This window comes from Corvus hawaiiensis, chromosome 4, assembly GCF_020740725.1.
Source record: "Corvus hawaiiensis isolate bCorHaw1 chromosome 4, bCorHaw1.pri.cur, whole genome shotgun sequence".
In the NCBI taxonomy this organism is placed as follows: Eukaryota; Metazoa; Chordata; class Aves; order Passeriformes; family Corvidae; genus Corvus; species Corvus hawaiiensis.
In genome coordinates this window covers 28,718,310-28,746,055 of record NC_063216.1, presented here as the reverse complement: position 1 = coordinate 28,746,055, position 27,746 = coordinate 28,718,310, and the positions used below count along the sequence as shown (strand labels likewise).

The window sequence follows — 27,746 nt, the reverse complement described above, 5'->3', positions numbered from 1 at the left end:
GTGTTCCCCACCGTGCAGAAGGGGTTACGGAGAGCGCTCCTTGCGCAGCTGACTTTGGGGAATAGCGTTACTCCTCCCCTCCGCCTTCCTCGCGCGGGCCCCCGGCTCTAAGTGAAGAGCGTTACGCACCTTTCGTAGCCCGCCTGCTACTGCGCGGGGCGGTGTTTCCACGAGCGCGCTTAGTGCATAGTTGGGTTCCGTGAATAGGCGTAGGTGTTTCGGAGGGCCGCACTTTGCGCAGCGCCAGGCCGCCCGTAACGTAAGCGGAGCGGGCCGGGGCGGCGGCGGCCATTTTGTGCCGGGAGCGCGGAGGAAGAAGACGCTGGTGTCTCCACACTGCCCGGGCCCTGGAGCCGACCGAGAGCCCCGCCGTTCCGGCCGCTGACGCCCAGCGGGTCTCGGACCCACTGACCACCTCTTCTCCTTTTGTGTCCCACCAAAGAGGCGAGGTGGCGCAAAGCGAGGCCTCCGAGGCGCAGCCGCCTCTGGCTGGACCCTCTCCCCGTACCCCCAGCCCCTCGCCGTCCCCACGGCCGGCGTTCCGCTGCCTCTCACCCACCCCTCCGGGGGCGATGAGAGGCTTCGGGGACCGGGGCCGCGACCGAGACCGCGGCGGGTAAGGGGGGGGTCGGCACGGCGGGGGGGCGGTGGGGGAGCCGAACGCTTGCGTTGGGGGGCGGGGGGGAGGCCGCGGGGCAGGGGGGTGTGTGTTGGAGTGTCGGTATTGGGGGAGCCAAGATCCCGCTTGTGGGGATTTCCCCCCCATAAATTCTCATGTGGGGGCGGGAGGTAGTTGGAGACTTATCTGTCACCAAGGCTGGGTGGTGGGTTTTGAGCGTTTTGTGTTTTTAATTTTTTTTTTTTTTTAATTTAGCTTTTCCACCGCTCATGTGTAACTAATTGTGAAACTTGCTTGCAGTTTTAAGGCCTGCATCCACCCTGCCCCCTTAATTATTTTCTGCCAGTCCCCTTATTTACCCCGCGACACCCGTGGCACCCTCCCCCCCGCAAACCACGAAGGTCTCGGTGGCCCTGGCAGAGCTGGTTGTCCCTCTGTCTGCCCTTCTGGTTGTCATCGCTCCTTCTGGACTTACTAGAAATATGGCAGTGGGGGGAAGATCTCTTTCAGCTGCACTCCCAGACTTGTCGTGAGAGGAAATGGGATTGGAAACGCTGCCATGCGGGGACTTGGGTACTCGGGAGGGTGATCTCGATGAACACGGTGCTGGACCCCACTTGACAAGGTTACATAGCGCTACAGAAATTGTTTGTGTGGTTCTGTAAAGGCCTGGTGCTTGATACTCTTGAATCTCTTTTTTAAAGGAGGTTTGGCTTGAAAAGGGCTTTTTCAGGTTTGATTTGATGTGATGTTTTTCTTCTGAGAATGACAGCAATAAATACAGTGGCGTTATACTACATAACTAGATGAGTCTCGAGGTTTTTAAGGGTTGAAAGTAATAAGGCGTTCGCGCCAGGCCTTTTTAAAGAGAGTTAGAACTGATTTCTGACAGTGGCATTTTCACATCACAAGTAGTTTTCAAGGATTAGCAGAAAATATATCCTGTGGGTTCTGCTATATGGTAAGCTAGATGTCAATTAATGAGTCTTCTCTCCGTTCTTTTTCCTTTTTTTTTCTCCCCCACTTCCTTTTCCTCTAGTTTTCCCTTGCCACTGGGAGATTAAAGAATATTTTGCTACATATTGCAATGCTCTTTGACATTCAGTTTCTCGTTGTCTGTGGAGGGAGATAGTTGTATCATTGCTTTATCTTACACCCACATTTAACATTCTGAAATTAAAAGATACTTTCATTTTTTTTTTCACAGAGAGGAGGGTTCTGGTGTTTTTCTGCTAAGAGATTTCCAGCTCAGTTTAACACAAGGACATTGGAGTAAGCGCTTTGGCAAGTCTGAGATAGATCAGACCATTGCTGTTTTTGGAGTTTAGTGAGTGAGTTTGAGTATGCAGATTTATATACAGTTACTTAAAAGAACACTGGCCAAAGCGTTGACACAACACTTGATGTGCCTTAAAAGTAGTGTAATTTCATTTTCTGTAAAGTCTTTAATTATAGTGGGTGCTTCTCTTTTAGATCAGGGGTTTTGCATGAGTAAAAGAAGTGCCTACATACTTCTTTGTGAAGTTTTTGGACATTTGCATGATTTTTTTTTTTTTTTTTTTGCATATTATCCTGGAAGCTTTAATGCATCAGGATTCAATTTGTTATATACATCCTTTTAAGGTATGAAAATATTTGTAACCACTAACAACAGTCTTACCTTACTTCATAAATAATCTCTGTAAAATGTTGGGCCACCCAGTGTGCTGGTTCAGCACCATCTGAAAGTTTATCACCACTTCTTCTGTAGGCTGATCACATACAAGTTTTCTGGTTTCCTCTTGTCAGGAGTGAGCTGTAGGTGACTTCTGAGGATGGAAAATTGTTACGTTTTGCTCTGGAATGTATCAGGTTTACTCAGTTCTGTCCCGGAAATGATGGCACCAGTAATATTAGGGAAGAATGTTTTGAGCCAGCCTAATTTACCTTTGTAAAGAGAGCTGTTGGCAAACCAGGGAAATATTAGATTTAAATCAGCTTAATTGGAGTTGGAATCTCATTTTACCTGGAGTCAGACTGTGAAGTGTCAGTTACTGCCAGTTTAGCAGATAAACCCCCACAGAGGCAGTGTTCAAGGGCTGCTGTAGGGCTCCTTTCTTTCAGGTCAGTATCCAGGCATATTGTGTACAAGAGTGGAGAACTGAAACTATGTGCCTTCTGTATAAAATTTTTTTTCCTCTGGATAGCTGTGGAGCAAGTATTCATAGTACCCAGCTGTTGCAGTGTCCAGTCTTGCAATCAGCCCTGTCATATGTTTCCTTTTGTTAGGGAGCTCTTCAACCCTTTCAACCTCTGGTGGACTTGAGTGAGGCTGTGGGTTTTGTAGGAACTACTTGGGTACTGAAATTGTTGACATTTTGACCTCAAGTTAGCATGATCAGTAACAAACATCATCACTAAAGGTGAATATCCCTATAAATGAAAGTCTGTGCCTTTCTTTTCCTTTGTCCTGAAAGGAAACATAATGCTTAAATGCATTTTTGAAGTTGTGTTTCACTGTCTTTTTCATATGACAAAAATTGATGACTCTGCAGGCTGTCTGGGGGATCTGATAGATACACTGATGAGAAAATAAGGGATATTTATAGGAAAAGGAAGAAGCCTAATGCACAGTTGCAACACAGCAGACATTTTAAAACTAACTTAGCAGGTTTTAAGTTAAATTATATCTACTATACTTGGCTTTTCCAACAATTTAACCGCTTCTTGTTAGAATGTTGATTTGAGTTCTGTTTCTTTGGTCTCTTAGTCACTGTAATTTGTAGTTTCCATTGGGAAGTGATTTAAAGAACAAATGTATTTAATGTTTGAGCAGATAGGCTTGTACTTAAGATAATTCAGAAATTTTTTTTCAGGTCTTGTTTATTTTTTGGTAACTCTTCCACCCCCTCCTTCATCCACAAGTTACTCCTTTAAGAAAGTTGCTTAGGGATTTTTGTTGCTTTCAGTTTGTTTCATTACCAGGTTTTTATTTACTAGTGTACTACTTGGGTAAGGTGCAGACTCTTCGGTTTTGCAGTCTAAAAGTTGTTTCTAACAGGCATGTCTCATGAATTCATGTTTTGCAGAAAGCTGTAGCTTTAGGACAAAAATGGACTTGATAGCATCTGGAAAAGTACTTTCTGCCAAGTTTGTACAATACTGATGAAAGTGCTGTAACTGGTTTTTTTTTTTTTAAATATTATTTTAAAATCCAATTCATGATATTTACGGTAAATAATCATTTCATGCCACTGGGTTATTAGTTATTCTTACAGCTTACTGCCAGCAGCTCATGTTTTGGCTATTGCATTAGCCAGTCATTACAGTTAGTTCTTAACATTTTGAAGTGTGTAAAATTAACAGGATGAAGAAAACTTAGAGAGAAAGAGCAGTAATTTCTGAGTCGTTCTGCTAGTCAGAAATTTTTTGTGAACATTGGCTTCTTACTCTCTTCAGTCTTCATCACAATGCACTTGAGAGCAGATATGGCTTTTCCCAGGTTTTTTTTTTCCTTTTCCCTGTTAGGCTGTGTTTCAAAAATACTTTTTTAAAAATTTTGTTGATTACAGAATTACAGATGGACTTGCAGGCTTGGCTGGACTTGTTTACTTTCTGTTCTTCGTTCTATTGTTTTTCATTTGAGGCATAGTTCTTGATAAGAAAGGAGAGAAGATATAGAGGGGGGAGATAGTGAAATAGCTATTTAGTGTAAAACAAACCTTGAGAGAGAGAGAAGGAACTTGCAAGGAGAGATTTTTCTCATCCCTTTTATGTAACTACTTTGTGAGTGCACCGTCGGTTTCAAGGCAGGTGCTGTAGGTGTACAGCTATAGGTGTACACACAGCCATGTCCTAGAGACAGGAGCTTTGAAGGGGTGTTTTACAATAACATGGTTTTAGCTTCAGAATCAACCTAAAGCAGGTTTATGTTATTTCAAGAAGTTTTGTACCATCGTAGTGATTGGAGGGGATGACTTGCTAGAATGTTGTGCTCGTATGTCAGCTTGGGGAAAAGACAATGGAAAGTGGCTAAGAAAATTCCAGAGTAATTTTAAATTAGTTTTAAATAGTGGTAGTATTTTTTTTTTAATAACTAACATTCACGTTCACAGGTTTGGAGCGAGTCGTGGAGGTCCTCTTCCTCCAAAGAAATTTGGTAATCCAGGGGAACGTTTACGTAAGAAAAAATGGGATTTAAATGAACTGCCCAAGTTTGAGAAGAATTTTTATGTGGAACATCCAGAAGTGGCCAGGCTTACTCCGGTAAGTTCCATGTTGTCTACAACAGAAAATATCTCAGGTTGAAAAACTTGTCCTAGGAGGTTTGGGACAGCATGTAAAATAGAGCTGACTCTTCTTTAAGTGTGTTTGGCATGTGTACTCTGTAGGATACTTGTTTCTAGTTGCCGTTATTATTTAACATTAGCAAAGGATATGCCTTTCTTCGTAGTTGTTTTTATATGAGATATTTTATATTTTGTCATTTGTAATGCATCATCATCATTCTTGTCTGGTCTAGCGATTTGTCAGTGGAGATGAAACTTAGAGAGTTACCGTACTGGAGAAACCCTGAAAAAACCTAAGATAATGAACTAAAAGTGACAGAAATACATGAGAAATGTTGGAAAAGTAATATTTTGTCATAAGAGTAATTTGGGCTGAAAGAGGCCTTGGGGACACCTCTAGTCTAATCCTCTGCTCAGAGCAGCACTAACGGTAGAACTAGAGCAGGTTGCTTAGTGCCATGTCCTTTTGCGTTTGAATACCCCCAGGGATGAGGGGAATTTATATCCTCTCTGGGTGGCTGTCTCAGGGCTTAGTGTTTCTCATGGGATTTTGAACATCTTTCCTATAGCGACCCATCAAGTAGTTGAAAGTAGCAGTTAAAGGCCACTGTTAGCCCAGTCTTCCCAAGCTAAACAAATCCGGCGCTCCCAGTCTGTCTTCATGTGGTCTGTACTGCAGCCTCCAGCTTTCCCCCATAATTGGACATGCCATGTTAAAAAAATGTCCTCCTTACATCGGGGGCTCAAAACCAGGTGCAGTACTTTGTGTTTACTCTGTCGATACAGTAATCTTCCCTTCCTGCCTAGCTTGAGTCTGGTCTTCTATTCTCTCTTGCAATGTATTTTTATAATTAGAAATTAAGGTGTTTTGCTCTAAACGCGAGGCAACAAGCACGGTGTCATTATGTGATTGCATAGACTTACAAATCCTTATGTGAAATATGCATATGGCATAAAGGAATTGAGGGGGGTATCAACTTCTTAAAGATACCACAACTTGAGCTACTGAACCACGGTTAGCATGAGCTGCTGTAGCTGTCCTTGGCTTAGCCAGCTAAAAGGATTTTCATGTTTTCCCAAGAAGTCACTTTCTCTTTTTTACCTTTTAATTCAAGCTCAAGAGATTCTCAGAAATAGTGAATCTATTGCTTTGGATAAAGTACATATTAGGTATTGATGTGTCTCTATTGATTTCTAATAAGCATTAGAATAAGGTCATGAATTGTCGAAGCATGTTGCAAAGGGCAGTTGGACTTAAAAGAACCTACACAAAAATGAAATACTTTCTCTAATCCTGAAATTATGCTTATGTGGCTACACATTTCTGACATATTACAAGAAGTTCCTTAAAAAAATTGTGAGGTCCTAGGGTATCATTATGATGTTGTCAGAGCTTCTTTCATTCTCTGTAACAATTCCAAGCAACATTTGAGTTGCAAGTTATCCAGCAAGAACTCTGTATTTATCTACCTCTGCAATGTGTTAACTGAAGGAGAAGGACTGCCCTGCCTTCTGTTCATGGTATATTAGGACCTATTTAGTTTGTTTAATTCTTAGCACTGTAACATAAAACGTGTTTCTTATCCTCTGTTTCTAATCACTTTTGAAGCTGTTGGTCATTTCTGGCTTCTGGAAAAATGCCTAAAAATGTTCTGTTAACTATACTCTTCATTTAAAAGGGTTGGTTGTAAGAAGAGGTTGACATTAGTCCTTCTAGGCTATGTAGAGAGCTCATACCGCTGAATATTGGAGAAGCTGTACAATAAGTCACTCTTAAAGTAAAATCTTTAGAAAAGCAGTTGTTTTTACATCCTGTTTTAATTTAGTTCTCTAACAAAGCTGTTATCCAGAGGTGAGAAGAGTTAGTAGTTAGAAACACACACTTTAAGTCCCTGCTGATACTTGGCATTTATTTTTTTCTTTTTTTTCTTTCTTCATTAATAGTATGAAGTTGAAGAATTGCGAAGGAAGAAGGAGATAACAATTCGAGGAATGGAGGGCTGCCCCAAGCCAGTGTTTGCGTTCCACCAGTGTAGCTTTCCACGTAAGTATTTTTGCTATTTTTTAAGATCATGAAGATGGCTCAGAAAATACCTGAACAGTTACTGGTTCTGTTCTCTAAAAAGTTCTCTAAAGCTTCAGTTATTCTTTAAGAAATTTATTTTTTTCTTAAATTCTGAAGAGTATGTGATGGATGCCTTGATGGACCAGAACTTCACAGAACCCACTCCAATTCAGTGCCAAGGCTTTCCACTGGCCCTCAGCGGTCGTGACATGGTGGGCATTGCACAGACCGGCTCTGGGAAGACACTAGCAGTGCGTATTCTTTCCTTTTATTTCTTCAGCTAGCTTTCCTGGTCACCTGGCAGAAATTACCTGTGGGTTAGTTTTTGGCCTTGCCAGTACTAGCAGCAAGATGATTACATTTTTAAAGCTTTTTGTATTGCATCGTGGGGGACAGTTGAGTTCCAGCTCAACTACAAGCCTGTTGTATTCACAAGGGCGTATTGTGTGTGTGTCTTCCTGTTTGGATGCTTAGTCAGTTCTTTATGCTTACATTGTGGTTTAAAAACCAGAACATTCTCTTTAGCACATTTGCTTCATAAACTATCCAGGTTAAAATAAAAGATGGTTGACTTTCAGCATATATATTAATTTTAGCTGTAGTGTTAAAAAAGATTTTTATCCTTTATGAAAAACATTGGCTAGGACCATGATTACTCAGTTCCGCTAACTTGTGCTCCAAATTTAAGTGAGCCTTGCTTTCAGAGGTGCTGAGCAGCCACATTCTGTGCTCATCCGCCAAAGCAAATACAGTCGGTCAGCAGCTCTTAAAAATCTTCTGTTGTGCTGGATAAATGCAAGTATCTGGTTTTGCAGAGTCACAATTTGTATATGTTACAGAATACTGTTTTCTTCTGTTTTAGTACTTGTTGCCTGCAATTGTTCACATCAACCACCAGCCATATTTGGAGAGAGGGGATGGCCCAATTGTAAGTGCTTGTTGATTCTCTTCGTTTTTGTATCTATAGCATGACATTGTTAATGAGATGGGTGTTTTATTTAATTGATGTATCAGAATAGTAATTTTTCATATCCTATTTCTATCAGAATAGGAATATTTACTATCACAATGTGAACATCCCACTCAGTTGAAATTCTGTGCAACTGCTGATGTAGTCTAAAGATATTTAAATGTTTCAGCTAATAAAGAGCAGATGGTCCAACTTTGCTTATGGTTTTATGTTAGGGATGTGTATGCAGCTTGACTCTTCCTGAATAATTTCCTTTTGCAGTGTCTGGTTCTGGCACCTACTAGAGAGTTGGCCCAGCAAGTGCAGCAGGTGGCTGATGATTATGGCAAATGTTCAAGACTGAAGAGTACCTGCATATATGGAGGAGCACCCAAAGGTCCCCAGATCAGAGATTTAGAAAGAGGTAATTTTAAAATGGGTGCTTGCAGTTTCTGGAGGAAGTGGTATTGTAAAATCTCTGTAAAAACAAAACTTCTCAAAACCTGTTTGGAAGGGGACGAGAGTGAAAGAGTGTCTGTCTCTTTTTCCAGTTGCAGTGACAGTTCATGAGGTAGTTCTTTTTTTTGTTGTATAGTGGCGTGGATATTAGATTTTCTTTCTGATTGCTCTTTGAACTTTCCACTAGTTAAGATCATCGAGGTGTAGAAAGGGGAAAAGGAAACTTCACAGAAGGAGAACAGGTTCTTTTCAGGAAATGCAATACCAGCAGCGTGTTTAAGGAAGGATTTTTTCTAAGGCAGATTTCAATTTTTCTGCCTACATTTGTTCAAATAATCAAACTTTGTTTCTGAATCTATAAAAACTTCTTTGGACAGCAGAAGGAGTGTGTGGTTTTTTGTTTGGTTGCAGTTTTTTGTAGGTTTTTTGTTTTGGTTTTTTGTTTTTTTTTTTTAACTGTTTTTAAGCACTAAGCACTATGTACCCTGTAAGCAGCTACTGTAACATAGTAGTGCTTAAGTGACCTATAATTTCAAATGCAGGAATGTGCTGATGGCTTTCATCTTCACTAGATTAAAAAATGTAATAGAATTATGTGAAAAGGTGCAAGAATTATTATCAAGGCAGACATACATACAGATCTATTCAAGACATCAGAAAATTTTGCTTACCGCTGCAGTTTGCAGGGTCCTTATTGCAAACTGCAGTAGTGGGATAAAGGCATGCATTCTGGAAGTCTGTGGGATATTGCTGTTCAAGAAAACAGTGCATTCCAGTTCAAAAATAGCATCTTCAGTGGAAGAGTCCAAGGTTTCATGAAGAGTCCTTGGAAGGATCAGCTTGCTGGGTTTTGCACACCTTTCTGGAGTGCAGTAAAACAGATATTCTGCTTAAGAAGAAAATCTTTTCATGCTTCCTCTTCCTTAAACCTACTTTCTGTGGACATTTCAGTGACCCTGAAATAGTCACCTGTAAAATTTGGGAATTGGTGGAAACCAGATCCTCCTTTTAAGGAATGTGTAAATTGCCCAACCCGGTATTAGTTAGGAATATTTGAATGCTCTTCTTATCCCCACAAACGTTGGTGGGATGGTTGTCTCTCACTATTGGTGAATAATTGCTCAGTTTTAAAGCCCATGCTTTGGCTTTATATATTAAAAAAAAAAGTGAAAGTAATTTGACCCATATAGAAAGAGGAGCACTTCATGTTTGAAAATGACTCCTCTCTAGACTGCATAGTTCTGGAGGAAGGTGGATCAGGCTTGAGTAGAAGCTTGCTTCACTTCTGGTTTTTGGAATGCTCTTCACTGGTGTTTTTCTGGCAGTAACCTTTTAGTTTCTGTACTGCATTTATTATTCTAATGGCACTGTAACAGTAATTTCAGAATGGAAAAAATAATCAACAGAACTAGGGCTTCTACTGAAATGACTCAATCTTGGGTACGAGTGAGGGTGGTGCTTTTTTTTTAAAACAATTTTTCTCTGGGAGGTGATTCATTCTGACTAAAAATACCAGTTGACATTCAAATGAAGAGCCTTACTCTTTTTCCTCATTCTGTTCTGAAGGTGTGGAGATCTGCATTGCTACACCAGGTCGCTTGATTGACTTCCTTGAGGCTGGAAAGACCAACCTTCGTCGCTGTACATACCTGGTGCTGGATGAAGCTGACAGAATGTTGGACATGGGATTTGAACCACAAATTCGTAAAATTGTTGACCAGATAAGGGTGCGTGACCCTTATGGAAGGACAGCCTCCCTTGTTTTCGTGTTTGAAATGTAGTATCGTAAACAAATCTGTTTTCCCTTTTCCTTAGCCTGACCGCCAGACTCTGATGTGGAGTGCCACCTGGCCAAAAGAAGTGCGCCAGCTTGCCGAGGACTTCCTGCAGGACTATGTTCAGATCAATGTGGGAAACTTGGAGCTCAGTGCCAACCACAATATCCTGCAGATAGTGGATGTATGCATGGAAAGCGAGAAAGACCATAAGTAAGCTGATGTTCCCAGCATTTCACTTTCTTTGGTTGTACTTTAAAGTGTATGATGCTTTGTGAGCCTTCTAGGAATTCCAAATAGTGAAGTTACTTGTAGTACTATTTAATCTTTGAGTGTTACAAAGTAAGTCAGTCCTGTAATTAACTAGTCTCTTGTGTATATTTTGACCATACCTTTGCACAACCAGCAGAAATTTCTGTGATACTGACTAACTTACATGGATGTGTGTTGTGTGTGTCCTCAATGTCCTTTGAGAGCGAGATCCTTTATTCTGATATGTGTGGCTATACATCTTGGCTCTCATGTCTGTTTTAGACTGATCCAACTGATGGAAGAAATCATGGCAGAGAAGGAAAACAAGACTATCATCTTTGTGGAGACAAAGAGGAGATGTGATGATCTCACTCGAAGGATGCGCAGAGATGGGTGATTAGCTTCTCCCCTTCCTCCACTTCTTTCTAGTGGGAAACAAAAATTGTAATCAAAAGCAATAAGGTTTAAACCACCTTAATGCTATTGTTGGGAACAACTTATCCATTATTTTCTTGGCTGAATTCAGTCATTGTTTGCCAGAAGATTCCATTCCATCAAAGCATTAGTGCAAGAGAGAGTTTTCATAAGCAGTGCAGCTTTTTTAGTGTATCAGAATCCTGATATGCTGATGGGGACTGTATCAATATAGCAAATGTCTTTTGGCTTAAACGGCTGTTTATGTAGGTGGCGGGTTTACAGTACACATGCTGGGTAGACAGAGGCCAGAGAATAAAATATTTCTCAAATCTTACAGTTTTTCCCTTTTAAACAAAATGCCAATAAAGCTTCCTGTTTGCTTTAATGTATGTACTTTCTATCTATACTAATGTATGTCTCTGTTTGGCAGTTGGCCAGCTATGTGTATCCATGGAGACAAGAGTCAGCCAGAAAGAGATTGGGTGCTTAATGGTGAGTCCGTCACTGACGGGAGAATAACTTAGGCTGCTCTACCTAATTTACCTAGATGTGTTTTTCTCTGGTCTTCTTTTGGTTTTTTTATCTCTAGACCAAATAGACATATTTAAAAGGACTTCTCTTGCCTTTGTACTCTTAATTTCAGTATTTGTGCCTTTTTTTGGTTTGTTTTGATAAAGTTGGAAAATTGCTTAACGCAGATGGATTTTGAAAAATCGTTGAGGCGTTATATCCTGACTTGTGGGGGTTTCTGGAATTGACCCACCTTATGTAGCTTCTGGAAAATGAGCATTTAGTGTAAATCAAGTTCAGGTAACTATCTTTTTGAAAAATCTTACTTCATAGCATGCTTTGTTTTACAGAGTTTCGTTCTGGAAAGGCTCCTATCCTCATTGCTACCGACGTTGCATCTCGTGGGCTAGGTTTGTACACATAGACCACTCTTGCCTACTGCTGCATATTTTTCTTCTTTGGACTGAAAAATGTTTCTTTAAAAAAAAAATTCAAAGCGTGATTTTCCCCCACATGTGAAATACGTTTTTTAACATTAATCTTTTTTTTTTCTTTCATATTCAAAGTCTCTTCCTGCTCCTAATGAACAGGCTTTGGTCTGCAGCAAGGCCTAGGCATGACCAATCGATCGCCAAGAGGGAGAAGAGACGTCCAATTATGCAACCCAACCCTTCCACCACACTCACTTCTTCCCCAAATCCAGCTTTTGTTGCTGGATGGTAGGGATGGATTGCTCTCAGTTCAGAGCGTGTCAGATAAAGTTCAAGTAGGAAGTTGTGGGAGAGCATTTCAACAGCAAATAGCGAATATTCTCCCCATATGACACACCACAGATTTGTACATACCAACCCCAGTGTACACGCATGTTTACCCTGCAGATGTATTCACATCTGAGAAAGCACTGCTCCAGATCTTTGCTCTTGACATGTAACCTTCCCTCCTCTGTGTTCCTTCTAGGCAGGACCACTGAGATGATATATGGCCTTTAACATCTTGTTACCCAGATGTGTAATTGAATCAAAATCGCACAGCTCTGTTCTGGTGGTATGAAAATGATCTGTCTGGATGCAACAGTTGTGCCCCCTTTTATAATAAGCATATTTGTGTTGTGAAACACCGTGTGCTGAGCACAGTCCGTATGCATCTGCCCACCCTAGAGGAGGAGGATGGCTGCTGAAGTGCTCTGAGTTTAATAACAGACATTGAATACTCTGCCCACCCTGAGTTTGGTAGACGATAAACTACTTGGGAGTCAGTGTCTCATTTTAGTAAATTGTAGACAAAATTACTGCAAATCAGTTGAGATTTAACTCAGAGAATCTAGTTGGTTGAAAGCCTCAGTTACCTGAGCTCTCTTTGTATGCCAAAAGGGTGGCTGTGCTGTGCATCATATGGTCACTTTAATACAGGCAGACCATTAATAGGCTTGGCAGCCTTTGTTCACACAACCTTCACCCCTCCTTCCCCTCCCCCCTCAAAAAATGTCCAGCACTTCCTCAGGAAGTGATTATATGGACTTCAGTCTCTGCCCTCTAGGGTCATGTCTGGACCTGTGCAGTTAGAACTTGGGCCTGTTGGGAGAAGGGACTGAGGCCTGAAACTAGTTTGTATGAAAGAGAGCTGCTTTCTCTAGCAGCATTTTTTAAACAGGCTTGCTATGTGCTGGTAGCTTCTTTGTGCATCTTGCCTAGACATTTAAAACAGCCTCACCCCCCTCAAAAAAAAAACCAAAAAACCAACAAAACCAACACCCTCCCCCAAAACGACTCAATTGGATAACACTTCAGAAAACAGTCTCCCCACTTCCCATCGTCCACTTCACCCAAGCTAAGGGGGAAAGGTATCAGAGTCTGTTTCTTGTTACTGAACAACATCTCTGCTTGTTTTGGGGCCCTGAGTTTGCTGCTTAAAATAAGTCACTTAACTGGCAAACTTCTGGACGACTTCCTCCAAGATCCTGGAAAGTGAAGGCTTCTACCTAAATAACATAAAACAGGGGCGCGCGCCTTTTGGCTGAGTCACCAGGGCTTTCCCTCTTCCTAATGGAACATTGGTTTCAAAAAAGCTTCTTCAGGTAAGTTCTGAGTCCCGTAATGACTTCTTTGTGATAATTCCCTGGAGTGAGGTCCTCTCTCTGCACTGATCTTTTTTTTTTTTTTTTAATTTATTTTTTTGTTCAGTCTATTAAACTAAAAACATTGAATTTGTTTTGTTTTGTTTTCTTTAACAGAAGCTTTGGTATCAGCTGCAGATCATTCTCAGTGCAGGGGTGGGGGCACATCTACAATGATGGTCTAAACAGCTCTCTAGACTAGCATGTTTGCTAGTTTATTATATCTGTCCCGTTTAATAATTGGAGACTGTCTGTGCCATATGGTGTTCTGATGGTCTGACAAAGGGATTGTTTCCCAGGTAGCTGTTAAAAATGATTTACAGTCTCAATTCTTGATCCTGCTACATTATCTTCTAAAAGTGCAGGAGGATTGCGAGTGTGCGCAAACACTTTGGAGCATGCTAGACTGGAGAAGCCGAGTCTTGTACCACGCTCTGGTCTTCAGCGAGCTGCGTGCTCTACCAGGACCACTTTCCAGTCTGGAAAACACCCTTGCATCTTCCTCTTCCTGCCTTCCCATTCTTTCTGCTCCTCTCCAGTCAAGGCAGTTCTGTCTGCATTGGTAGCTACAATTCCTTGTGCTTTCTGACAGGAAAGCACATCCTTGTATCCTCTCTGATAATTCAAGTCACTTGCTACTGGATGTGCCAAACGGGACTGGCTGAGGACCATGTAGCCTGGAGCTTGTCAGTCTAGCTACACCCCGGCTGTGAAGATGCAATCTGTCACACGTACTCCTCTCTATACTTCACTTTCCCTTTTTAAAAAAACTGTTGCATCAAGGACCCTAGCTGGAGACTCGCGCAGCCCCCTGTGAAACCTGCCTTCTCGCTCACTTTTTTTGGTGTGATTCAGGACTTTGGAGTCAGCAAAGACTGAGGAGCCCCTCCTTTGCTGTAATAAGAAACAGACATAAAGTCCCCCTCTTGTCACAACAACCCTCATGTTTTTATTTTTCCTGCAATCCCTTTGAAATTGATGCAGTCTGGGCAATAGATGCAGTCTGACCCTTTGGATGTAATTTTTGTATCTTCATTTTTTTGACAATTGCCCCTAAGAGCCCCAAATAGGGGACAAAAAGCGTTGGAGGACCTGAAACTTTTACCTGAGCCCAGGTTCTCCGGCGCTTCACAACCAAATGGGGCTACAGAGAAGCGTCTAAGCCAGTTCACAGAGCGAGCGTGTGTGGGGACTTCTCGCTGCCACGGACCCTTGATGCATGCTCCCCGCGCTCCAGTGGTCCCGTGTCAGAGGGCGGAGTTTTCGAAAGGAGGCCGCCAAAAATAAAAGGCAAAGAGACGGGATCGGCTGCAGCGGTTTCCCACAGGAGGAGGGAGTGTGCATCGGTCTGGTAACAAACAGAGAATGTTTCTCTCTTTAAGACAAAACAAAAAAAAGAGGAAAGGAAATCACAAAAATCTGTGTTTTATCTTGGATATTTTCAGAATATTCTCGTTAAAATGCAGATTTTAAATTATTTTTTTTTTCTGAGCTGTTAGAGCACTTACTGTAGAACGGTGCATTTGAAAATACTGTATACTATAGCAAGTAGGTGCTTTTGGTACTTAAGGTGCTTTCACTGAAGCGTTGCACTAATATTTACTGAGGTTCTGTCCCATAAGTTTACAAAGTCTGTCTTGTCTTAAAACACAATTTGGATTTCCTAAGTTTTAAAACTGTTTTGCATACAACGCTGTTTTGATAATTTTATTTCCTGCTTCCATTTGACACTGGAAGTAGGGAATTGCTTATGGAATTCAGGATTGTCCAAATCACGCAAACTTGCCAGAACTGGACAGAGCAGCACAGAAATGTTAGTGCAATGCATTCTAGTGACAACTACAAAGCTGAGTTAAGATACTTCAGGTCTGAATAATTTTTAATGAGTTGGCTGAATAAAACTAATGTATTTGAATGCCTAAAGTGTTAGGCTAGGGAAATTAGTTCACTGTATTTTATTAGTACTGTAAAAGTAAATATTTTTAAGATTGCTTTTTATTTCATGTTACCAAGTGGAAGGTAAGTGATCTCGTTACTGTTATTTTTTTGTTAGACTTCTCCCAACAGAGTAAAAGCTTTACCATGGCAGTTCTGCCCTTCCTCCGCCCCAGTTTGCTCTGTCTGATGGTGACATTTTCACTTTACAGATTGTGTTAAAAAAAAAACCAGCTATGAAATTCAATTAGCTTATTCACAAACATCGGTGTCTTTGACACAGGAAGACAGAGACATGCATTCCGGGGAGGATGACTTTGAGTGCAGGGCAAAGCTGCTTTGAAATTGCCGTTCTTTTTCAGGACACTGACCTTTGTTCCTGATGATCTTAAATTTCAGTCTTCTACTCTTTTGGGATGAGTCTGTCTTGTATTTATTCCATGCAATTACTAACTTGGTATTTTTTTTTCTTATTACTGTCACTGCATTCGTGCTCCCCACCTTTCGTTGGCACGTCCTCTCTTCTTCTCCCCTTTCCTCAACCCCACCCCTTCACTGTGCTTCGCTCCTGGGCACTTCACAAGACGTGGAAGATGTTAAATTTGTGATAAACTACGACTATCCGAACAGCTCCGAAGATTACGTGCATCGTATTGGCCGTACCGCACGTAGTACCAACAAAGGTACTGCCTACACCTTCTTCACACCAGGAAACCTGAAACAAGCCAGGGAGCTTATCAAAGTCTTGGAAGAAGCCAATCAAGCCATCAATCCAAAGCTGATGCAGCTTGTGGACCACAGAGGAGGAGGAGGTGGTGGTGGAGGTAAAAGCACAAGGGAGAAGGGCTACAGAGGGAATATGTTCCCCACTTTGAGGGAGGGAAGATTAAAAGAGGGTAGACAAGTAGTAAGTGCAGGTCTAAGATGACAGATGAGTAATAATGCTGTTCTGTACTTGAGGTCCCAACACTTGATGTAGGCATAGTACTTCTGTCCCAAGAGAGAGGCAGTCCCCTGTTTCACCTTAGCTGTAGAATTTTTTTTCTCCTTATAAGGTCCTCAGGGAGCTGATTTTGCATGAAGTAATTATTTCCTCACAGCTCCTGCTAAGGACAGGCAACAAAGGTGCACGTGCAAGCATGTGCAAAATTGAAATCGGTAAAGGGATGCACTGGCTTTCAGGAACTGACACACTTTTTCTTCCCATTCCCTGAAGGAATAAGAAGTTTCCTTATATTTCCAGATTAGTCCTGAATTTCTCCCGTTTCTTTGTCTCCAAGCACATACATAAAGAACCCTTGTTGAACTTCATGTTTACACCTTGAGCAAGATGAAGAGGTGTATGCACAGCTGTGCAGAGAAGTTACAGTCAGTCAGAAGAAGGTGCTCCTTGGGAGCAAAATTGGGGATGTAGAAGGGGGAAAAAGGGTGGCATAAGTGTACCAGACATCATTGTTTAAGACTTGTTTATGGTACTAAATCTTAATGTATCCATCGCCAGGAGGTCGTTCTCGTTACCGAACGAGCAGTTCAGTAAACAACCCTAACCTGATGTACCAGGAAGAGTGTGACAGGAGGCTCCGGGGAGTGAAAGAGGGCCGGAGAGACTCAGGTGGCTTCAGAGACCGTGAGCGTGGTGAAAGTTATGCCAACGGAGCCAACAAGACCTATGGCAGTGCCTACGGGAGCCCAAATTCTGCTTTTGGGGCAGCACAGAGCCAGTATGGTTACACTCAAGGGAGCTATGGAGCAGCTGCCTATGGCACGAGTGGCTATGGCACTGCAGAGTACAGTGCTAGTGGCTATGGTGCCAGCACCACAGCTGCCACGGCTGGGAGAACCTCACAGAGCACTACCCAACAGCAGTATGCAGGGATGGTGGGGCGCTCGGGCCAGCAGCCGCAGCCGCTCATGTCACAACAGTTTCCGCAGCCCCCTGCCACTAACGTGATGGGCTATATGGGACAGACTGCCACCTACCAGTACCCACCCCCTCCCCCACCCCCGCCCCCCTCCCGCAAATGAGACCACTTGCTGGTGACCAGTGTAGACCTCTTGCATTTAAACTAACCTTATCTTTCTCTTCTTTCCCATTGTGATGTCTTTCATGCAGGTTAGACTTAGAATTCACTATTCAAATCCCTCGAGCCCATCAAAAATCGAGCCCAGTCCACATTAATGACCCTGTCCTCTTTTTTTTTTTTTTTTTTTTTTTTTTTTAATATATGTAGTTGACTGGAAAATTTATTATTTTTGTCTTGCATGTTGAGGAATTTGGGAATTTTATTTTCTCTAAAAGAAAAGGGTATAAGGCAGATAGGTCCCAGCTTGATCATCTTGGTGTCTATGGTTTGTGTGAAAACTTGCTTTTGAGGGAAAGAAGTTTCTATCTGTAACACGTTAACTTAATTTCAGGAAGTATAAAGAGAGATGGGAAACTCTGGGGGAGCCAAAAAGCACTTAATTTAAAATATAAATGCAAGGGAGCAATGCTCACTTCTCCTAATCTTAATTTTTTGTTTTAAATAGCTCACTATTACTGCTTGTAATCTTACTGTAGGTGACTTTCCATAAGAAAACTCTGTTCATTTGTCTGAGCTGGGTGGTGTTCAGAGTAAAGCTTTGGGTATATTGTTGGCGATTTCCGTAGGTCTGGAAGCCCCATTTTCTGCTACCTGTATCAGCCTGCAGTAGGGAGTTTGGGATTAAAAACCCAGTGTCAGAGACCAAAGCTGTCTTGAATTCAGTACCTGAAAAACGGATAGTTGCTGTGGGTATCACTGCTGAAATGTTCAGCCAAGTAAGCTCTTTCGCTACGATTGTTAAATTGCAGCATCGCAAATGTGTGGAGCCTGATTACGGTTAAATTAGTTACTGCTCTCAAATTTCTGTTTTTGGGTTTATTGAAAGAAGTCATCCTTGAGAGCCTAGAAATTACCTAGAAAATTGTTCTGAATGCCGCTACGCTCGATAAAATGTGACAGAGTTTTCCACACTTAAATTTAAGAGGTTTGAATAGGGTGGGCTGGGGGGGGGCAGGGGGGAGGAAGGAAGGAGGAGATTGCCTGGGGTCTCCTTTTCATGAGGTAAGCGGTGAGCTGGTTAGTGCATCTTGATTCTGAAGCTTTATTTCTTTTGTACCTTGCTCTGACTATTGCTTTCTCTGGCTTTTGAGTGCATTTCCCTGCTCCATTGGTCCCTTTGAGCTGAGCTCTTGCAGGTAGGTAGTATTTTAGAAAATGTTAGAGAAGAGTGAAATTTTAGTAAATACGTAAATAAAACTTGTTTATTTTACAGGCTAAGGTGGGTGTGAGGGGGGTCCCCCCCTTTAGTAAAGCATGTTGTTGACTTGTTATTTCTAATACCAGACGGTTCAGAGACAGTAGATGATAACAGGAGTTGGCTGCCCTTGATCTGATAAGATGACAAAAGTATGGATACATCTCCTGGTTTGAGGCACGCTCTTTGCATTAGGAGAGTGCAGGGGGGTTGTGTGTTTTTTCTGTTGGTGTTCTTGCATATGGATGAACAAGGCAGCCCACTCCTTCTGTAGCGGAGTGGAACTTCTTATAGCCCTGGAAAAGAGCTTGCTTATACAGAAATTATTTCTTTTGAAATTTAATTTCTTCCCAGAGTAAAATTTTGGGGGATGGATGCGCTTTTTTTCTCTTTTTTTGTGCAGTACACAGGTAGGTTGCTGACAGGGAGAAGGGAGATTCCTTCCAGAACCTCAGTTCCCTGGTTCCATTTTATAATTCCAGTGCATGGGCAGGAAGTTCCTTTGCTTGTGTTAAGTGAAAGCCAGAAACATTTTGTTTATCCAAGCACTGACTGATACATCTTTGGCCTCCCTTGCAAGCAAATCTAGAGCTTTTTTTTTTTTGCCTTTTTTTTTTTTTTTAAATTCAGGAGTAGAATGCAGAAATGTGTTTGAGGGGTGTAAGAGTAGGACATCTCACTGACTGGCTTTAAAAAGGGTCTCTGGACCGCCAAAGCTGCCTTATAGTCTGTTATGGCTTTCACTTTTGGGGGTGACTTGTGCGTGTTTAAACATCAATGCCAAGTCTTGGCAGTGCTTTATTGCCATTGAGGTTAGCTGAAGTCCAGGGTCTCGGTTCGGTTCAGAGCGTCAGCCAGACCGCTGAATGCACCGTGGCATGTGCTGCCCCTGTCCCATCTGGTGCTCTCTGCTCTGCTCCATGTACCAGCTGGAGGGCCCTTGTTGATAAAGCATTAGCCTCTAGTGTTGTTTGCATTGTTTTCAATCTGTAAAAAGTTTGTGGGAGTGTCAGATATCTGAGCTGGGTGTCTCCTCCCCTCCCACTTCCTGAAACAATTTACTGTTTGGACTTCTCTGAACAATGGAAGGATTACTAGCTTTGTGTGGGATCAGCATCTTGTTTCACACACCTGCTGGTCTCTGAACACATTCCTGTTGTATTAACGAAGACTTGAATTGAGAGATTCATAGATCTGTGGTGTTCAGGCACAGGATACTAAGAGCTATGTTACTATTCTTAGTTTGTAAATTGTCCTTTTGATACCATCTTGTTTTCTTTTGTAGGTATAAATAAAAACACTGTTGTCAATAAATTGTGAACTTTGTCTTTATTTTTGGAATGTAAAGCCATCTTTGCTCCTGTTCTTCCCAGTTCTTGAAAGTCAGATTCAAGGAGATGGAAACACTTCTTGGCAGCCCACTGAATTTTCATTGACATCGTCCCTGTCTGTAGAATACAAGGAAACTGAAAATAAGTGAGCGGGGAGGATGTTTGAACACTTGCAGAAGTAGAAGATTTGTGTAATTCAAAGGAAATGTGTTTTTCTTGAATGTTACAGGGCCTGAGTAGAGAGAGGGTCGGGCAGAATTAATTTTCAAGAGAGTGTTAGTTCATACAGAGTTAAAGTAACAGTTTGTAGCATCTGCTGTGTCAGACATGGCCACTTGTGAAATGGGTCAGTTGTCTTATGTTAACAGACTTCATTAGTACATGCTCCCTCTACCATGGGCACTTGCTGAAGGACTAAAGGGAGTGACATTTTCCCTTGTGCTGCCTCAGGGTCAAGGTGGAGGTGTGTTTTGGACATAGATGCTGGGAAGAGCTGGGAGAGAAGAAATTGCACTACTTCAGTATTGGCCAGCACTAGCACCAAATTCAAGTGAGAAGAAATAAAAAAATGGAGGGGAAGAGTCTGATGGATAAAAAGCATTTCAGTTTTCCAAGCCTTGTCTTCCTGGCACTGGGTTGACACTCAGCTGAGCCATCCGTTAGTCAAAAAGGGCCAGGGAAGGAAAGCTGTGATCTTAAAACAGCTTCATTTTATGGAACTTCTTGTGCTGTCTGTGGGATGTCTTCAAACAGGCATGGGAAGGCTTAGCTTCTTTCCTTTTAAGACTGCAAAGAGAAAGAGAAGGTAATTAATAAATTTAGTAGAATTCCACTGTTTTATTGTTCCAATAATTTTATGTTTTCTAACTTGTGATTTAGAGCGCCAGTAGCAGGGTGCCAGGTTTGCAAACTGCAAATGGGAGACGACCACTATGAATGCTGCTAAGAAGGGAAACCACAAGCTATTTATTCTCCTTTATGCTAAAGGAAGAGGTTCTTGTCTTTGTTACTTGTTCTCATGGGTGGACCATAGTAATTTTTTTTTCTTGATGATGTGCTGTCCCCAGTGCTTTCCCCTCCTTTTGATACAGAGCATGGCCTGAATAAATGTCTGTGGCCAGGCCCCTGCTGAGCCCGTCCCAGCCCATCTGAGCTGAATATTGAGATGGCAGCAGGGATGCCTCTGGGAAATGCCCAGAGGCCCATAGGCTTAGATGGGGTGGCCAGAGCAGGGACTGTCCTGGATGCGCAGTGGTCAGTGGTGCAGATTGGCTGTGCCTGGGACGGGGTGGTACTGGGGTGGGCGCTGGGGCCCATCTCTGTTGTGTGCCAGAGGGAAGGGCACTGATGTGCTGAGGATGCACCATGCAGGAGGGCCTGATGGACTGGGCGAGGCCAGAGGGACTGTGTCAGGCTGGAGAAGTGGGCTAGGGAGGCCTTGTGAAGGTCAGCAAAGCCAAGTGTACAGCCAGCCCCTGGGGTAGAACAGCCCCAGGCACCAGTATGTGCTGGGGGCTGCCCAGCTGGGCCATGGCTTGGCAGCAAAGGCCTTGGGTGTGCTGGTGGACGCCAAGTTGAACACAAGGCAGCAGTGTGCCCTTGTGACAAAGCAAACAGCCTCTGGAGCTGCACTGCTGGCAGAGTGAGCAGGGAGTCCTTCCTCTCCACTCAGCCTTGGGAGGGCACAGCTGGAGTGGTGGGCTCAGCTCTGGGCTCTCAGAACAAGAGATGGGGGCGCCTGGGTGAGTCAAGAAGGACCACAAGAGCATCTTAAACTAGGAGCACAGGCTGTGAGCTGAGATTGTTCAGCCTTGAGTAGGCTGAGGGGCATCTTACCCATGTGTACAAGTGCTGGATGGGAGGAATAAAGGGGACAAACCCAGACTCTGCTGAGTGGTGCCCAGTGACAGGGCAAGTGGCAATGGGAAATTCCACTTAAACATCTGAAAATAATATTTTGTAGTGAGGGTGGTCAGACACTGGCACAGATTGCCCAGAGAGGCTTCATCTTGGAGATAAGCAAAACCTTACTGGACAGGACCTTGAAAAATATGAGCAGGGGCATGGATTAAATGATTTCCCCCCCACCACCCTCACTGCCCACACCCCATGCCATTCTGTGAAATACAAGCTTTGGGGAGCTGAAAGCTTCCTCAGGATGTCTTTCATGTCCTTTTGTTAAACAGAAGGGAGCTTATCTAGTTTTGAAAACAAGATAAAAAGAAGTAGCATTCTATAAAAATCCCTTTGCAGTGCTTTGGTATAGGCTCAGAAGTCTTATTAAATACATTTCTTTATATAACACATTTTTGCTTCCTTTTTTCAGCATCACTGCCCTTTTTTCTGAGCTCTTCAGTGTTAGAAATGTTTTGAAAAGTTGGGTTTTTTTAAGGAATGTAAGAGATGCAACCTGCTATAATATTGCTGGCTCTCATAAATGACTGCAAAGTATTTGCATGTCTTCAGACACCATTTCTCTCCCATGATCCAGAACATTTGTGTAAAAGAAAAGAGATAAAAAAAGCAATTCTCTTCCTGCTGTGATGTTCCATCTACAAATGTTTTTTCTTCTGCCTCTTGTATCATCTAAATTTTGCAGCTCTGTCACTAGCAGTGTGAGATTGGAAGCCAGCAGTTGTGTTTTTTCCCCCTTTTGTTCCACCATCACAACTACAAAGGGTATGGATTTCTCACAAAATACAGAAGGACACAGGACACATGAATTGAGCGGAGCTAAAATGGGAATTAGTTTAGAAAAGAAAAAAGGAATTGACGTGGAGCACCTTGATGGCAGTTTTAGAAAGTATTTTTCTGGCTACAAAAATATTTAATGACAGAAGGAAGTCTTAATCTGCCAAGGCCAGCCACCTGCTCAGTGCTCCTGTCACCTCTCTGTCAGCAGGTGTATTGCATGAAGCTACCAAAAATCCATCCCTTGAAACATCAAACGTGGGCCGTCATTACTGCTTTTGGCAGACTGGTTGGGGAAAGTGAAGAAGGAGGAAAATAGTTGTCCACTTGGCTAATTTCATCTAATTCCATCCTCCTCACCAGAAAGTGTTTTAAAGCGTACTTCAGCCTCGGCAAACCACAGCATGTTCTGTAGGATTTATGCCCTTGGTGCACTTGTAAGATCTGGTGTGCAGCCATTTACCAAAGCGTGGCACTGAAATGGAAGGGGCATCTGATTTTGGAAAACGGGTGCCTTGTCTGTGCAGATGCCCATCTTCCTACAGAGTCAGTTCTTGATAATCAAGAACCCGATCTTCCCTATCAAAAGAAGAGTAGGTTTAATAATATCTCCATATGTCTGCTGTTGCTTTCTCAGGTACATTGTCTGCCTGCAGCTATTTTTTCCCCCTCAAAGTGTTTTGGGTTTTTTTTTGGTGTGATTCATAATCTTTCAGAGTGTATGTAGAATTGAATGTACCTCAGTTGTTAACTTCCCGAGGTGGGGTTAAACCAGGCTTAACTCTGGTTTAATTTTTGCTGTGTTTCACATGCACATCTAGAGCCTTGCAAGCAGTGATGCCCACTTGCAGTGAATAGGTACATTTTTTAAACTGGACCCAAATACAGCAAAAACTAAAGTCATGTAAGTATTAACACATGGCAAGCTGCGGCTCCACCCTATACTGCAAGAGTGTTGAATGAACATTTCAGTATTATAGCAACCTGTTTGCCTACCTTTGGTGACGTAGAGATAGAAGAAGTCACAGTAGAAGATGGTTTGTACCACCCCGGAAACGACAGCGATCTGGTCATAGAAATTCTCCGTGTGGTAGCGCCAGACCCAGTTGGCAATGTAGAGAGCACGGTAGAGGCCCAGGAAGAAAAGGTAGTGCGTCGTGATGGTCTCTGCTTCCCCTGTCTTGCTGATCATGAAGAGCTGAGGAAGGATAGCCACGGACTCCAGGTAGATGGAGAAGGTCCAGAGTATCTGTGAGGTGCAAAATGGAGGCAGTGGGGAGTCAGTGCTGGTTAGTATGTGTTAAGACCCAAAGCTTTTCATTTGGCAAACCACTGATGTGTGAGGGGGATGAGCAGTGCTGCTGAAGTTGGGGAAAATGAGCTCGCTCTGCTGGGAGTGAGAAGAGACAGCACAGAGCTGCTCTGTAGATGGTACTGTCTTCAAGGCCTGCCAACTTTGCCTTTCTTGCCTGCTTTTGCTGTTAAAAATCTCAGCTATTCAACATGCTGCTCACTCTGCTGCCTGGTGTCAGGCTGCTGCTGCTTCCCTTCCCTTTTCCTGCCTCAGCTCTGCCTTACCTCCAAGGGGGTGAAGCTGTGGTTCTCCAGAAATGACAGGCCTGTGACAGGGACCAGCAGGAACTCGAGGCGAAAGGAGTCGTTCTCGCTGTCAAACGTTTTCCGGAATTTCACATAGATCATATACACGGTGATGTAGGCACAAACCAGAAAAATGACCTGTGGGACAGAAGGGAGATGGCAAGACCTCACCTGCAGTTGCACTTTCCATGCTTAAAGAGAGGCTGGCTTTGGCAAAAGTCAAGATAGTGGTGAATGCTTTGCCTGTGTTGGCTTAAGGATTGATTTATACAGGAGATAATCCAGTGTTCAGGTAAAGCTTGCCCCACCATGAGAATCACACATGTTTGAGTCCCTCCGGGGCACTCTGTGTAGAGGTTGGCTTGGTGGCAGCTTTATGTTAATGCTCCTGCTGTACAAGGACACCTAGGCTTGGTTCATGGCATCTTGTTCCAGTTTTAGTGGTACTAAATATGGCTCAGCTCACTTACTGACTATGGCAAGGGGGTTTTTTGGTCAATGGAGGGACATTGGAACCAAAGGAAGAGTCTTTATCCACCCTTCCTGGCTGAAAAACCCAGTGACTGTGTACCCTCACCTCTCCGAGAAACCACAACGAGCTGAGAGGAACCTCTTCTGCTGCCCTGCCCTCTCCTTACCTTCATCACAGTGTTATAGACAGAGATGAAATTTGTGAACAGGTCCAGGTAGCGGGTTGTGAAGACGAGGGCAAAGAGTATCTGACTCTTCCCAGAGATTCCTGCGTGGCAGGGAAATGAAAAGAACGTAAAGCAGATGAAGGGAAGGACCCGTGGGATGGTGGTTTCCCCTTACGCCTCCTTTGAAAGCATTTGTATGTAAGTGTGTTGTTTTGTGAGCCGGGGCTGGTGTGTGGGTGCTGAGGAACCTCTACCCCAGGAGTGGCCAGGGTCTCCCAGGGTAACAGGGCAGGCTCCTGCTGGTGCCCCTGAGTGCTGCCTGTGGGAACTGGTGCTCAGTGGGCATGCTCACCACTTTGGCCAGTTCAGGCCTTGCTGTCATCAAAAGACCTTTCTCTTCCCATCCTTCCCCCTTTGCCTGCCCACCTCACCAGGGATTGTGTGATGTGACATCTCCCACAGGAGGGAAGTGCTGCAGGACCAGCCCCAGGGCGCTGATGGAACTTGGCCACTGCTGGCAGAGAGATGCAGTCACACCCACCCACTTCTGTACCTGTGATAGCGGCCACAGGCCCAGCAGCCCAGCCCCAAAATCTCTTGAGGAGGGAACTATGAGCAAAATCCTCCTGCAGGAAGCTGCTGTCCTGATTTCCTCGCCCTGGGATGGGGCAGCCTCTGGCACCTGTCCACCACTGGCAGAACCTCCAACCTAGAGCAGCTTCTTCTCCAGGTTGTTGGTGTTGCTACCGCCACAACCTCTCGCTCTCATTTTCCACCTCTCTCCAGCCTTGCCGCCCTCTCCTTCACTTCACCACCCTGAGACCAACACCTGCCTGAGGCTGTGTGCCTTGCCACATCACATCCTTCCAACACAGCCCTCTCCTGCCAGGGAGACCTCCCAGAGGAAGAGGATGACTTTCCTCGAAGAGCCCACGCAGGGGGGCCGCCCGTTTGTATGGGCTATCGCTGGCTTTTCCAGCACCCATTTTGTTGTGTCCTTCACAGAGCTGCCCTCCGAGAAGAGCCACCCTCCTTCCCTGGGGCATGGGAGCACTCACCAGCACAGGACTTGGACTTCACGATCTTCAGCAGGAGAATAATGATGGCCAGCAAGTGGGAGACATCCCCCAGGATGCGGAAGATGTTCATGGTGCCGGCGGGACTCCTCTGGCGTGAAGGGAGTGGGGATCTTTCTGCAGGCAGGGAGGACAAGGGCAGGAAGTTTTCCTCCCCCGAGCCTCGACTGAATGAACAGTCCTCCTTCGGCTCAACTTTCCTTTTTCCCTGAGCACGGAGCCTTCCCTTCTTGTAGCACAAAGTTCAGTTTCCCCTCTCCCGTGGCTGCAGATGGCTTTCCCCTGCCAGGCTGGATGTCTCCCTTGTTTACTTTTCCACCGAGGTGGATTTTCCCTCTCCCAGCCTAGGGCCTTCCTCTCTCTGCTTTGGGCTGAAAGTTGGAGTTTGTCTCCCGGAGAGCTCCAGGCTGAGCAGCCCCGAAGCCAGTGCTGGGTGACGGTGACGTGGCTCCTGGCTGGCCGGGGAGGAGAGAGAGGAGGAGGCGGAGGCGGGAATAACTGCGCTATTTTTCCCTTTTTCTTTTTTTTCCTTCCTCTTTTTTCTTCCCCTGCTTGTCTCAAGTTACACGCGGAAGTGTGGTTAAAGGGGATAAGGCAGAGGGAGCAGGATTCCCATCCTCTGGCCTTGAGGACACACCCTCCGGCGAGGGCCAGTGCCTAGCCTCTCTGCGCCTCTGGGTGCAGTAACCTCTGTCCTGCTTCCAGTCGGCAGCCTTCTGCTCTCTGCCCTCCCCGGCCCCATCCCACCTCCCGCACCTCCTCACCCGTGCTCCACCTTGTCTTCTGGAGACAAAGAAGAAGTGGGGAGATATTTGAATTACCAAGCCATTGCAGCTCCTCCACAGCTGTTCATGCACAGCCACTCCCTGGTGTATGCCCCACCAGGCACCCCTGCCTTCAGGTATCCTATCTGGAGCAGTGTGGATCCCTGAGCCAAGCCCTGAAGAAAACAAAAGATCCTCCTAAGGGCTGGTTTGAAACAAACTTCACTGAAAATATTAATCCTGGATTCCTGCAAGAGGGTTACAAGCACCACAGGGAATGTGAGCGAAAGAAGCACGTGGTTGCTGCTGGGTCTATAGATTTCACAGAAAGGAACTCAGTAGTGATAGTTAGAAAGTTTTAATATATTTGCAAACAGCCCTGGGTGACCAACTTAGTTTGAATAAACCCTGTCCTTGGAGCACAGTTACGCAGGGAGATCTCATGGCAGCAGCAGGGGGACCTCTGCATCAAGACCCAGCAATTAGATAATCAATTTCTAATCACTAATATAACATTGCTTTAGTACAACCAAATGGAAGTTTTAATTTGTCTCCTTGTCCCTGAGCAAATCACACCTGGCCGTGGGTCTAATTTGGTTACTCTTGGATTGTGTGATCCTGCCTGCTCTTGTCCCAGAGCTGGCTCTGGCTGCTGCCCTCCCTGTCCCCAACCATGACCTGCGGCTGTCCCCTACACATCTCTCTCTGCCCTCATGGGCTTGGTTGGAGTAAAATCCTTAACGACTGAAGTGTAAAAATATTATTCCTGGTGCTCTCTGAGAGGATTAACAAGCCTATTAGCATCACCGGATCCCTTTCTGAATACATTTGCGTACATTTCCTCCCTGCCCATTAGGTTGGCGGTTGTGTTTTCCCTCTCTGACGCTCCAGCACCTGCATCATAGGGCTTTTCCAGATGGATTCACAGGCCGGGCTGGAAAACACCTGCTCGGCCCCACAAAACTGAAGACATCCCTACCTGCCCCCAGCCAGGGCACTGAGGCAG

General features: G+C 44.0%; 2 protein-coding genes across 2 annotated transcripts; one reads left to right on the top strand and one right to left on the bottom strand.

The window, feature by feature from the left end:
* Positions 1-256: 256 nt before the first annotated feature.
* DDX17 (DEAD-box helicase 17) lies at positions 257-19,955 on the top strand. The gene is made up of 13 exons (XM_048300805.1): positions 257-616; positions 4,714-4,864; positions 6,832-6,931; positions 7,070-7,203; positions 7,815-7,880; positions 8,184-8,325; positions 9,927-10,087; positions 10,176-10,348; positions 10,670-10,780; positions 11,235-11,296; positions 11,665-11,724; positions 15,947-16,186; positions 16,864-19,955. The coding sequence occupies exons 1-13, from the start codon at positions 573-575 to the stop codon at positions 17,385-17,387; spliced, it is 1,968 nt and encodes a 655-aa protein (XP_048156762.1). The 5' UTR covers positions 257-572; the 3' UTR covers positions 17,388-19,955.
* KDELR3 (KDEL endoplasmic reticulum protein retention receptor 3) lies at positions 19,948-26,510 on the bottom strand. The gene is made up of 5 exons (XM_048300812.1): positions 25,959-26,510; positions 24,901-25,001; positions 24,242-24,400; positions 23,660-23,912; positions 19,948-20,758 (listed from the first exon to the last, which is right to left on the bottom strand). Exons 1-5 carry the CDS (start codon positions 26,047-26,049, stop codon positions 20,718-20,720), a joined length of 645 nt encoding a protein of 214 aa, XP_048156769.1. The 5' UTR covers positions 26,050-26,510; the 3' UTR covers positions 19,948-20,717.
* Between the last annotated feature and the right edge of the window lie 1,236 nt (positions 26,511-27,746).

What these genes read in the sequence shown, in the direction of transcription:
- KDELR3 (XM_048300812.1), bottom strand. Translation starts at nt 26,049, where the DNA reads ATGAACATCTTCCGCATCCTGGGGGATGTCTCCCACTTGCTGGCCATC. An exon ending in ACAGCTTCACCCCCTTGGAG is followed by an intron (nt 23,913 to 24,241) that starts GTAAGGCAGAGC and finishes TGCACCTCACAG; the next exon opens with ATACTCTGGACCTTCTCCAT. An exon ending in CTATCTCTACGTCACCAAAG is followed by an intron (nt 20,759 to 23,659) that starts GTAGGCAAACAG and finishes TTCTCTTTGCAG; the next exon opens with TCTTAAAAGGAAAGAAGCTA.
- DDX17 (XM_048300805.1), top strand. Translation starts at nt 573, where the DNA reads ATGAGAGGCTTCGGGGACCGGGGCCGCGACCGAGACCGCGGCGG. An exon ending in GCTCTGGGAAGACACTAGCA is followed by an intron (nt 7,204 to 7,814) that starts GTGCGTATTCTT and finishes CTTCTGTTTTAG; the next exon opens with TACTTGTTGCCTGCAATTGT. An exon ending in CGAAGGATGCGCAGAGATGG is followed by an intron (nt 10,781 to 11,234) that starts GTGATTAGCTTC and finishes TCTGTTTGGCAG; the next exon opens with TTGGCCAGCTATGTGTATCC.